General features: G+C 41.3%; 2 protein-coding genes across 2 annotated transcripts; one reads left to right on the forward strand and one right to left on the reverse strand.

Annotated features, from left to right (window-relative positions):
• Positions 1 to 263: 263 nt before the first annotated feature.
• Positions 264 to 4181, forward strand: aldoab (aldolase a, fructose-bisphosphate, b). The gene is made up of 7 exons (XM_030399709.1): positions 264 to 413; positions 1537 to 1655; positions 1880 to 2146; positions 2239 to 2399; positions 2940 to 3198; positions 3378 to 3577; positions 3721 to 4181. The coding sequence occupies exons 2-7, from the start codon at positions 1544 to 1546 to the stop codon at positions 3811 to 3813; spliced, it is 1092 nt and encodes a 363-aa protein (XP_030255569.1). The 5' UTR covers positions 264 to 413; positions 1537 to 1543; the 3' UTR covers positions 3814 to 4181.
• Positions 4182 to 5500: 1319 nt separating this feature from the next.
• LOC115570914 (mast cell tryptase) lies at positions 5501 to 10241 on the reverse strand. Its single transcript, XM_030399710.1, has 6 exons — positions 9167 to 10241; positions 8396 to 8410; positions 8086 to 8245; positions 7351 to 7619; positions 6584 to 6732; positions 5501 to 6346 (listed from the first exon to the last, which is right to left on the reverse strand). Exons 1-6 carry the CDS (start codon positions 9219 to 9221, stop codon positions 6008 to 6010), a joined length of 987 nt encoding a protein of 328 aa, XP_030255570.1. The 5' UTR covers positions 9222 to 10241; the 3' UTR covers positions 5501 to 6007.
• Between the last annotated feature and the right edge of the window lie 819 nt (positions 10242 to 11060).

An 11060-nucleotide genomic window follows, 5' to 3' on the forward strand; every position in this document is an offset into this window, starting at 1 on the left:
AAGTGACACAATTTTGTGAAAGGAGGATGCAACACTGACATCAAAGTGTCATTCTTGCTGAAATATTTCTACCTATTAACTGAACTATTTGCACTATACCATCAAACCACATTTCTTCTTTTGTCCCCGACCTGCTTCTCCAACCCTAACACTCGCTTTCTCTGCCATTCAATGAAACACTCTTTGCCCTTTCACTGGCTGCTCACCACTATGTTACTCCAGCCTGAGTCCCTCTGAATGTCACGGGCCATCTCTGGTTGCGTCCTGTTCTTTTAATAGCTGGGCAGCTGAAATGTGAGGGGTCACAATGGGAGGATAAATACAAGGGCCAGCGGGCAGCAGGGTTGTCGCAGACGAAGGCCGGATCTTCTCCCTCCCTCTCTCTTCTCTCAGCTCTCCTCCTAACCTCAAAGGTAAAAAAGAACAGAATTTCCAGTTTATACATGAATTACTTTAAACTGATGTTTGTGCTACCTGTTGAATACTTTGTTCTGATGTAGCATGAGGTGCATGATCTTTCACACAGAGCCATTTCACACACACTTTTTGTTGAAACACGCTGTGGTTTCTTTTACAGCTAGAGCTACGAGTGTCACACTTTCCCCACAGACTTAGGTCCTCTCACATACCTCTGACACAGACAGAAAAAACACAATGTTTTCAGTAACCTATCTATAGTCACTGCTTCACTTCAGTGTAGTTTACACTGCGACACAGTACATGAAGCACTTTAGCTTCAGTGCATCAGTGGTGGCTGCTGCAAACTCTTATCTGATGCAAAATTTCCACTGCATTGTTTCTGAGCGGTCAGCGGTAGTTCAGTTTCAGTAAGCTCCTATTTAAAGCGGTCTAAATTTGTGCAAGCTGAATGAACAGTGTGGGTAATAAGCTACTCACTTCTCTTTAATGTAATGCCTTCTTTGCTCAGCCATAGTACTTTCATTGCCTTCCAGTAGTACACTGCTTATATTTAGTCCAGCTCACTGATAGTGGAGGCACAGAGCAGGAGGTGTGGGACAGAGGAATGACGAGGGAAGATGGCAGTGGAGGGGAAGGGAAAGGTCAGGGACAAGAGGCTAGAAAATGGCATGGGTCATCCACATGCTTGTCATATTTTGTAAAGGGTGGTCAGATATGTGAAGGGTGGGGCAGAGGACTATGGAGGGCTCTTTGACACTGGATCCCCTGTGCCTCTGCATAATGTGCCTGGGGAATAGTGTAAAAGCCCAGCACTTAAAGTACCTTATGTAATTGGAGCAGTTATAGCTGCAACAACTGCAGCCACACAGTCGAGACCCCAGACGACAGACATACAGGAAAAAGTCAAACCAGATGACTGACCTTGTTTCACCACTTCCTTCACATAGCTAACCAAATGTTTTCTAACCCTTTTGTCAGACATCTTCCCATACATTCATGATAAGAACCACAACTCAAGAGTCAAGCGTTGCAACTTGTGTCTTGTTGAACTTTTCCCCTCACGCCTCTGTGTCTTCCCCATTGCATCTCCTCCGTTGTCTTCTTCCTCCTAACTAGAGTCAGGATGCCTCACGCATACCCTTTCCTCACTCCTGAGCAGAAGAAGGAGCTCAGCGATATTGCTCATAAGATCGTCGCTACTGGCAAGGGAATCCTCGCCGCAGATGAGTCCACTGGTAAAGAATTAAATTAAAATCAATTTGCTTTTTGCAGTAAAATAATCGTTTATCAGTCAACATTGGCCAACATTCATCTTAAAAACAAGTGTATTAGATTGTGCCATTTAACAGAGCACACAACAGGGCTGGCAAGTGTAGAAGTGAAATAAGCCAATCATTTTCTACCATTGCTTCACAAATGGATCCAGTCTTCAGCTATCTAATGTTTCCACAACCTCCAGGCAGCGTTGCCAAGCGCTTCCAGAGCATCAATGCTGAGAACACTGAGGAGAACAGGAGGCTGTACCGCCAGCTCCTCTTCACCGCTGACGACCGCGTCAAACCTTGCATTGGCGGCGTCATCCTCTTCCACGAGACCATGTACCAGAAGACTGATGATGGCAAGCCCTTCACCAAGTACCTCAAAGAGAGAGGCATGGTGGTAGGCATCAAGGTCGACAAAGGTGTTGTCCCCCTGGCCGGAACCAACGGCGAGACCACCACCCAGGGTGAGCAAAGAACAGATATAGTAACAAAGAGAGCAATCACCTTTCATATATTACCAAGGCTTATACCAGTGGGTCCTCTACCTCTTTAACAGGTCTCGATGGACTGTATGAGCGCTGCGCTCAGTACAAGAAGGACGGTGCTGACTTTGCCAAGTGGCGCTGTGTGCTGAAGATCACCCCCACCACTCCCTCCAGACTGGCCATCATTGAGAACGCCAACGTCCTGGCCCGCTATGCCAGCATCTGCCAGATGGTAAGACACAGTAGATAGATGTTAAAAACAGTGTGGCCTCTTCACAGACAAAAACTCTGAAGGTCTGTGTGGCTGCATACAGGGCTCCAACCAAATTGCATTAAATGATTTGTCAATTGTCCCACAAGCTTTATCATCCCCTATCACATGCTTAAATATCAGTGCTGCTCTTTGTTTTGCATTTGCATTTAATGTTACCATTCTGCTTACTTCCTGCGTGGGTTTCTTGATAGAAAATGCTATTTATACCATTTCAAAACAGGATTTCACACTGTTGAAAGGGATGATATTTCTCTCTGAAAAGTAAGCATAGCAATTTCAGTACATCCTAAATGATAATGCCAATTCACTATGGAAATAGCAAAACCAACCTCTGTTTTAAATAGTCACTAAGACTTGACGAGTCTCAAAGTGTAGATGGACGGATATACCGAGTTCTGTAACCCTTGAAACAGTAAGAAACTAATGAAGGCTGCCTAACATCTGCTGCCTGCCATGCTGTCACTGTTTTTTTGACCCTTTTCTCTGTGCCTTCCTCAGCACGGAATCGTCCCAATTGTCGAGCCTGAGATCCTCCCCGATGGTGACCATGACCTGAAGCGCTGCCAGTACGTTACTGAGAAGGTCCTGGCTGCCGTCTACAAGGCCCTGTCCGACCACCATGTGTACCTGGAGGGCACTCTGCTCAAGCCCAACATGGTTACCGCTGGACACTCCTGCTCCCACAAGTACAGCAACCAGGAGATCGCCATGGCAACAGTTACCGCCCTGCGTCGCACTGTTCCCCCTGCAGTCCCTGGTGAGCTGATTGCACACGCTACACTCATGACCACTAGCACGCATCTGCAAATATCAAAGACACACATTTTTCATTAAAACTTAAGTATTTGCAGGAACATTATATTCTTCACTGAAAAGTCTGCCTGGAATTACTTCTTGAGAAGTGCATTGTCAAACTGTTATGGTCTTCCTGTAAAGGCATCACCTTCCTGTCTGGTGGCCAGAGTGAGGAGGAGGCCTCCATCAACCTGAACGCCATGAACCAGTGCCCTCTGCACAGGCCCTGGGCCCTGACCTTCTCATACGGTCGTGCCCTGCAGGCCTCTGCCCTCAAAGCCTGGGGCGGCAAGAAGGAGAATGGAAAGGCATGCCAGGAGGAGTTCATCAAGAGAGCTCTGGTAAGTGAATACAAATAGAAATATTATATAAATAAGTCAGAGGAAGTGTTTCACATAAGCTGCATAAGTGTTTTGTTCCAATGAACTGTAAGCATCAGACTTGTATAATGCATCCAATAATACTAGCCTATTGTATCTTACAGGCTAACAATCTGGCCTGCCAGGGCAAATATGTGGCTGCTGGAAGCAGCGCCGCCGGTGGAGAGTCCCTGTTTGTGGCTAACCACGCTTATTAAGCATGGACACTCACCACTCCCTTCCAACTCCTTGCCACCATCATAATGTTACCATGGAACAGGCCATGTCCACTTCGGCACTAACGCCTAACAGCACTTTTACAGCATCTTCGTTGAAAGTGAAAGAGAAAGAAGGGGAAATAAAACTTTCCTATGGCTTGTTGCTGCAACTGAGAGATCCAGAAAAAAGTTCTGCCTCCATTCCCTTAGTTTTTGTTTTTAAACACCTTTTCTCAGGTGAAGATTCCCACACTGTTTGTTTTTACACAAGTTGTACAATTTTGTTCCTTGGTCTGATTCCATCAAGTGCAGTATATCATTTATACTGGAACCATTGAATAAAGTATTTACCCTTACATGTTGCTTAACTTCCTGTTTTGAGTCTTTTCATAACACTATTTAAGGTCACATGCAAACAGCATACAGAAGCTGTGGCCGCTGTAACCTGGTATTTCTGTGACAGAAGTAACATTACTAGACAAAAGGACAATGTTTAATAGATCAGTACATTTTTTCCGAATGAATATGTTTGGAGAAGACTGATTTTTGGCCCTGGCTGATTTTTTTAGGGCCGATATTCTGAATTTTGTAAGTCCTCTCACGCAATATTCGCCAACAGGAATATCTGATTCGGTAACATGTTACAATTAAAACCCTATAAAAACTAAAATAATCTAAATCCACAACCAACAAGTAACTAGTTACTAAATGTATCAAATAGATGTAGTGGAGAGGCAAGTTGCAGGTCCAGATTGAAATAACAGCAAGCTGTGTTAAAGCTGGGGTCGGCAAGATGGAAAAACCGCCGAGTACAGGCTAGATTTTGAAAGCATCCAGAGCCACAAAAGGCATTATACTACATTTTCCACTTATAGTAGGCCTTACGCTCCATAAGACCTTTCAGAGGAAGTTGCATGTAATCTGGTAAATTGCCTCCAGATATGTCAATCAGTTGCTAAATTGCATTGTGTGTAATTTAGGCTCCATTTTTTTAAAAAGCAGTCCACTGGTCTATCATTGGGCTCCTACAAGACAGTTGGACTCGTTAAAGGCAATTGAAAAACAAAAATAATTAACAAATATAATCTTTTCATTCAACGCTTTCTCTTTCCTTTTCAAAAACAGGAAGCCTGCACTGCCCGTCATGCCACTAAGTGGCATCAATGGTGGCATTTTAAGCAGCTTCCTCTGAAGCCACAAAAAACTTTATTTCTATTCCTTTTTTTCTGCTATTTACACAAATTAAATTTAGAATGCAGAACTTGTGATTAAGACTTTTTTATCAAGGGTCTGAACATTTCTGTAACCATGCAATGCAGAGTCATTAATTACTTTATCAGTACCAGCAGAATTACTTCAGATTAAATTATTCTTTGTTTGTTTTAATCAAGTCCAAATTGTCTTTTTATTTCAACCCATTTAAGCAGTAAAACAGTTTTAATATTTGTTTTAAAATAAGGTGTATTATGAGACTGATAAGAGATGGATGGCTTTATAATGTTAGCTGTAAAAGTGACTGGCATTTCAATGAAGATGTATGTGCTGAATGAACTTTGTTTTACACCAAATTAGGCCAGTAGGAATAGAATCCACAAAATGTCATCAGAGACATTTATGAGTAACTTCAAATAGATAACCACCATCAGACTATTAGGAACCAAACAAGAGATACAGAATAACCTCAATCTGCTTCTTTGGGAAAAAATTGTTTACTCATTAGATTGCAAAAAGTACAAAAGCAATGTGGAATACAAAGGTTCTGGATTCAGAATGCAGACGAGCATCCGTTTTCCTGGCATCATCTTTTAAATCTCCCAGTCCCCTTCCATGCTCAGCTCCCCCTGAGGGGATGGGACGACGCCTTGGTCAATAATCAAACAAAAAAAGCTTTGATTGGTACAATTTTAGAGAAATGTGTCGTTACAAAAGTTGACTATGGGGAAAAAAACCTGCCTCTACTTTGACTTTAACTTTGACTTTAACTTACATCCTTGATAGAGGTCTCCCAATAATGCACACTTTGATACAATAACAACCAAATTTCAAAGACTTACTTCCTGATTCTCAGAGCTTCATATTTTCTTTCATTAAAATCAGTATGGTTAGAAACTCCATTAATTATGAGACTAAATGATTCAGAAGCATAACAAGACAATACAACAGAAGAAGTTTAGTTTCTTAGTGCAGACCTGTGCTATATAGCTAAGACGTGCTGCAGGAACAATGTGACTGAGATGACAATGATCGCAAGCTCAGTTGTAACAGTTGATGCTGTGGAGGATGGAGTGGTTGCATTTCCAGAGTCTGTGCTGCGACACATAAAGCTGCTGTCTGGGTCGGTGCCAGTAGAGGTGAATGTCACAAAGTTAACATTCGCTCCGGCCACTTGACCCATGATCCAATCCTGGAACTCAGACACTCGGGCATAAACCTCAGGGAAACCAGCCAGGGCACAAGGTACTCCAAAACTGGTAATGCCAGCCTGGACCCACCTTGTGCCTTGTTTGCACTGCAGAGGTCCACCTGAGTCACCCTGCAAGAGGAGAGACAAAACACCATGAGTGAAAGAATACTGCTGGTAATGTACAGGATAAGACTTGAGTAGACTTATCTAGCCTCACCTGGTACAATTTCACTGACAAAAATATTTGACTAGCACAAATATAAAAGTAATGTATTATGGTGGGGAAATTGGTGTAGAAGGATGGAAGAAAGTTTCTTGTGAGAACACAGGATGTCAAATGCACCAACAATGTTTTACTATATTTACCTGACATGCTCCTTTGTTCTCTTGACCCGCACAAATCATTTGGTCAGTGATGTTTGCATCTTGTACATTGAAGTAATTGCAACTGCACTGCTTGTTTCCAACGACAGGAATCTGAACCTCCTGCAGTGGAGTCGAGGAGGGCAAGGACACTGTGGAAGAGAAAGTGGGCTGTGAAATCAGTGGACACACTTAGATAGAGATAGTGGCTCTGTATGCTGTGCTAGTCAGAGTTGAGCTAAATGCTAACATCAGTATGCTAACATGCACCTAAGGGTGATCTTAAGTAAACATTTTAACATATGTTAAAGTTGCTATAAGTGACATATTTGTATTAATATAAGTGTTAAAATGTTCTTTATTTCAACAGTAATCACTGTATTAGAGTGTTTGCTGAGTGACCCTGTCTCTCCTCCTCCTGCTCAGCAGTATAAGAGAAAACAAATTTCTGGTGTCCCTGCCAACTTTATCCAATCAGGACAGAGAATTCCATAAAGAGGGCGTCCTGTCTGCTCATCAACTTCCAGAGAGAAGGATCCTCCTGTTTGCTGCTCTGTCTGTGTGGCAATTATTGCCTTGAGTTAATGTGACAGCAAGTTAGCGCAAATTACAACATTGCTTACAGCAGCTTTAACTAGCACTCAACATGAAGCACACTTGAGGAAGACCAGAATGTCATTTGTTATTTTTTTGTCATAACCTGAGGTTTTGGGCAAATCAAAGCTTTGACTTGATAAAAACACTCTTTTAAAAGCCTGCAGGATACTCACCATCCTTTCCAAGCCTGCCCCAGCCAGTAGTCCAGCAGGAAGTGGAGCTGTAGAACTTGCTTGTGTTACTCGCCAGGCAGACGGGTCTTATGAAGTTAGTGAAACTGACAGGACTGCTGAGCCTCATTAGGGCAATATCGTTGTTAAACAAAGTGTTGTTGTAGTCAGGATGGATGATAATCTGGGACAGCGTGCGGCTCACTTCATTAACATTTGGGCCACTCTGAGTCTCTCTTCCAAGGTAGAGGGTCCATGCACTTGGTGAGTTGCTGGATAAAAAGAACACCGATAACATTACAGAATTACAAATATTTTCAGGAAGATATTTCTTTCTTTAGTCTTTGCATCTGTTCAAGACACAGAGTTTTTACATTTAAGTGCTCTGCCTTTTGCTCATTTTCAGAGGACTGCTCAACTTTGAAAGGACACATGTGACCACAGTGAACTGATAATGTCACTGTAGGATGTGTTAGCAGATGAGGTTAATGTCCTGAATGTCAGATACATCAGCTGTTACTTTCAGATCATTGAAGTTTGAGGCAGAGGCAGGCAGGCTGAATACAGGTCTTCCTCCAGTTAAGACAACCCTTGTAAATTTCATTATAGACATTGTGAGTCCCTTTTGTACATTGCACCATTATGTTTTTTTCATCGATCCATCTCAGGTTTGGAAAGGATAGTTACTGTATTTTGAGTTTGAAATGTAAGCATACGAAAAGAACCCTTAACTCTTACATTAAGATGCAGTGGGCTGCTGTCATCACCCACTGGTCACTGATGAGTGTCCCTCCACATACATGACTACTGAGGTGCAAGCTCACCTGCCAGGGCCATGACCCAGCCGGGGCATTGTCACCACCCACTATCCTCGTGTTCAGAGGTGCCGTTCCACAATCTGAGAGAGCACACACAACCATGTGTAAGTACAAATAAAGTAAGTGTAGGTTCATTTGTAACTCTGTTTATTCACAGTCATTCATGGTTATTGTTCTTATAGTGCATGGCCTGAGCATTTATGGAATATATTAAATATAATTGTGCTTACCCTGAGCCCTTGACCCTGTAGAAAAGAGAGATGGAAAGAGTAAATCTCATCTTCTTTACCTCAATGTATGTTTCACTGTTACACCCAGCAGTTTGCTGAGAAGGTATTAGTAGCATGGTGTCTGTGTGTAGCTTCAGATACAAGGTGGCACTAGAGTTCCATCTGCTTCCTCTAATGGACTAGAGTACTCAGTAAAAAGGCTTTAGACCTTTCCCAAGGCTTTTTACTTGGGAAAGTACTTCCCATTGCTACAAACATTTAAAAGATGTAACATTTGTTAAGGATTGTTCCTGTATGTTTATTTAATTGAATTGAATTAAATTAAATTACATTCATTGAATAGTGACAAATTGTATCAATATGTTTCTGTAAGAGGCAAGCTATCGATAGCTTGAAACAGTTAATCCACTCTACAACACAGCTTTCAATAGTTTACAGCATTTCAATGTTGATAATTATCACTTATCTGAAATCATTAACTGATAGATCTTTACAGTACAGCATTTTTGCAACAAACCCAGTCTCAGTTAACATTATATTCACATCATATTTAAAGTTGTTTCTCTACTCTTTGGAAAATAAAAGGACACTTTATACAGATATTTAAACATAATATAATCAAATACAACACCACTTCTAAATAAAATGACCATAAAGTTGGATCAAAACTTAAACACTGATTAACAAAATATAATGTTTATTATTAGCAAATGAGAGAATGATTGATTTTTAATAGATATAACAAACTGGTAATTCAGTATAAAAGCTCACCTTGCCCAGTGAGGGCTGTACACATCAGAAGTATCAACACACACCAGGCTGTCATTCTGTTCTGTCCTTAACCTTTTGCCTTCAGGTAAGCGCAGATGCTCTTTCTGATTTACCTTTTTGCTTTATTACTCATCAGTCCCTCACCAGCTTTATTCAAACCATTCAGACTCTACTAAAAACCTGTTTTACTTGATACACCGGGCGAGCATTCACCCATTCACCCACATGCCAAACATGTCAAACATGCCTTTTGATGCGGATGAACTTCATTTTTGATGGAACTGTGATACTTTGCATTGATTAGATCACTGGAGGAACTACAGTAATGTGAGTTTTCCACTGACGGACTGATTCACATATAATCCAAGTAATCTGTGAAAGACGACTCACTCGTACAACACCTCTTCAGATATGCATTAAAACTTTAACTTTTTTAAAGCTCTCCATGGCGTGCTATTATTTTTGTAAGTGCGACTAACAGATGGTTAAAGTGAATGTGGTGTTGCCTGTAAAGGACTACATACAGTAGCACGTAATGACAGAATGGTGGAACTCATAACAAGGACATATTCAAATATTTTCCATCCTGTTGAATCAGGCGTTAGCATGTTGCTCGGCTAATTTGGCTACTCTTAGGATACTGATGTTGGACCAATGTAATATTCAGGGACAACTGTATAAAAGTTGAATCTCATTAGAAGCCAACTGAAAATGAGTAGTAGATTTGATTCCTGTTACATTTTTGTCATGTTGCTTTTAGTGTGTATACCGCATTATTGCAGTGCTAGCTCAGTTAGCGTTACCTTTATTTTCATATGAAGACTGTATTGCACCAGGATTCTTAATTGGTTTAGAGGCAGCTCTTGTACGTGTTTGTTTCTGCTATGTGTAAATTAACTTGATAGAAATGTCCTGAAGATTAGGATATAGTTATGCGTGAAAAAGAAAGGGTCAAACTACAGGAATTTGTTTGCTTGGCAACCATTGTGGAACCTGATTAGCATTCGGCCTGTTGGGCAGTGGTGCCGAGGCTAATTTGGATCATCCTCATTCGCCAGCATGCCTTGTGGTGAAGTTTTTGGTTAAGGAAACAGTCTTCATAGTGATATTTACAGCTGATGTGCAGTTAACTGGAAGCTGAAAACACCAGAAGAGCCGACCAGAGACACACTCAATGTAGTTGTCTCAGGCCTTGCTTGAGCTGACCAATGAGAGTTTACTTTTTTGTGAGGGGCCCCTGAAGTTGGAGTGGGCTAAATTAAAGTATTTCTTATAAAGGTGAATGCTGTGCTGCAACGTACAAGAAAGAAATAATGTGGTTTTTTTAACATTAAAACAAGGAAATATATTCTGGTTGACACCGTAAATAAAATATGACCCTAAAAATTAGCATGATTATGTCTCCTTTAATGGATTATAGTTAGTCATCGACATGGACAGACCAAAACAAATGTCTTGGCTTGCAAACCTTTGTCAATGACATATTTAAACTGCGCTTTCTGAATAGTCCCAGTGTTAGCAGAGGGCCTAGTGATTGCTACATAAGACAGATTCTTTACTCAGATCTCACATTAACATTCAAAACACCGTTCCTGTTCTTGTGGTTGTCATTGCGGCTTTGGCCTGAAATAAAGTCAGAGTGTTGATGACAAGCATCTAGCTTTCTGTTTCACAAACGGGTGAACAACATTCAACCTTCAATAGTCAAGTCTACGCCCAACCCTGGGCCATTCTGACCACAATGTCACCCTGTTACTGCAAAGATATAGGTCACAACTCACATCTATCTATTTATCTCTCTTGCTTGCAATTAATGTAGAAATCTTCCACGAAAAATGTCTGACTTTTCAGGCTGCTCATTTTTCTGAAGTATTTCTTAATGAAGATTAACACA

Source organism: Sparus aurata, chromosome 20 (assembly GCF_900880675.1).
Source record: "Sparus aurata chromosome 20, fSpaAur1.1, whole genome shotgun sequence".
NCBI classification, from domain to species: Eukaryota; Metazoa; Chordata; class Actinopteri; order Spariformes; family Sparidae; genus Sparus; species Sparus aurata.

Bases quoted from the DNA above. Each gene is read 5' to 3' on its own strand.
- aldoab (XM_030399709.1), top strand. From the start codon at position 1,544: ATGCCTCACGCATACCCTTTCCTCACTCCTGAGCAGAAGAAGGAGCTC. The intron at 2,400-2,939 runs GTAAGACACAGT...TGCCTTCCTCAG, and splicing joins ATGCCAGCATCTGCCAGATG to CACGGAATCGTCCCAATTGT. The intron at 3,578-3,720 runs GTAAGTGAATAC...TGTATCTTACAG, and splicing joins AGTTCATCAAGAGAGCTCTG to GCTAACAATCTGGCCTGCCA.
- LOC115570914 (XM_030399710.1), bottom strand. From the start codon at position 9,221: ATGACAGCCTGGTGTGTGTTGATACTTCTGATGTGTACAGCCCTCACT. The intron at 7,620-8,085 runs GTAAGAGTTAAG...CTTTTTATCCAG, and splicing joins GCAGCCCACTGCATCTTAAT to CAACTCACCAAGTGCATGGA. The intron at 6,347-6,583 runs GTAAATATAGTA...CTCCTCTTGCAG, and splicing joins AGAACAAAGGAGCATGTCAG to GGTGACTCAGGTGGACCTCT.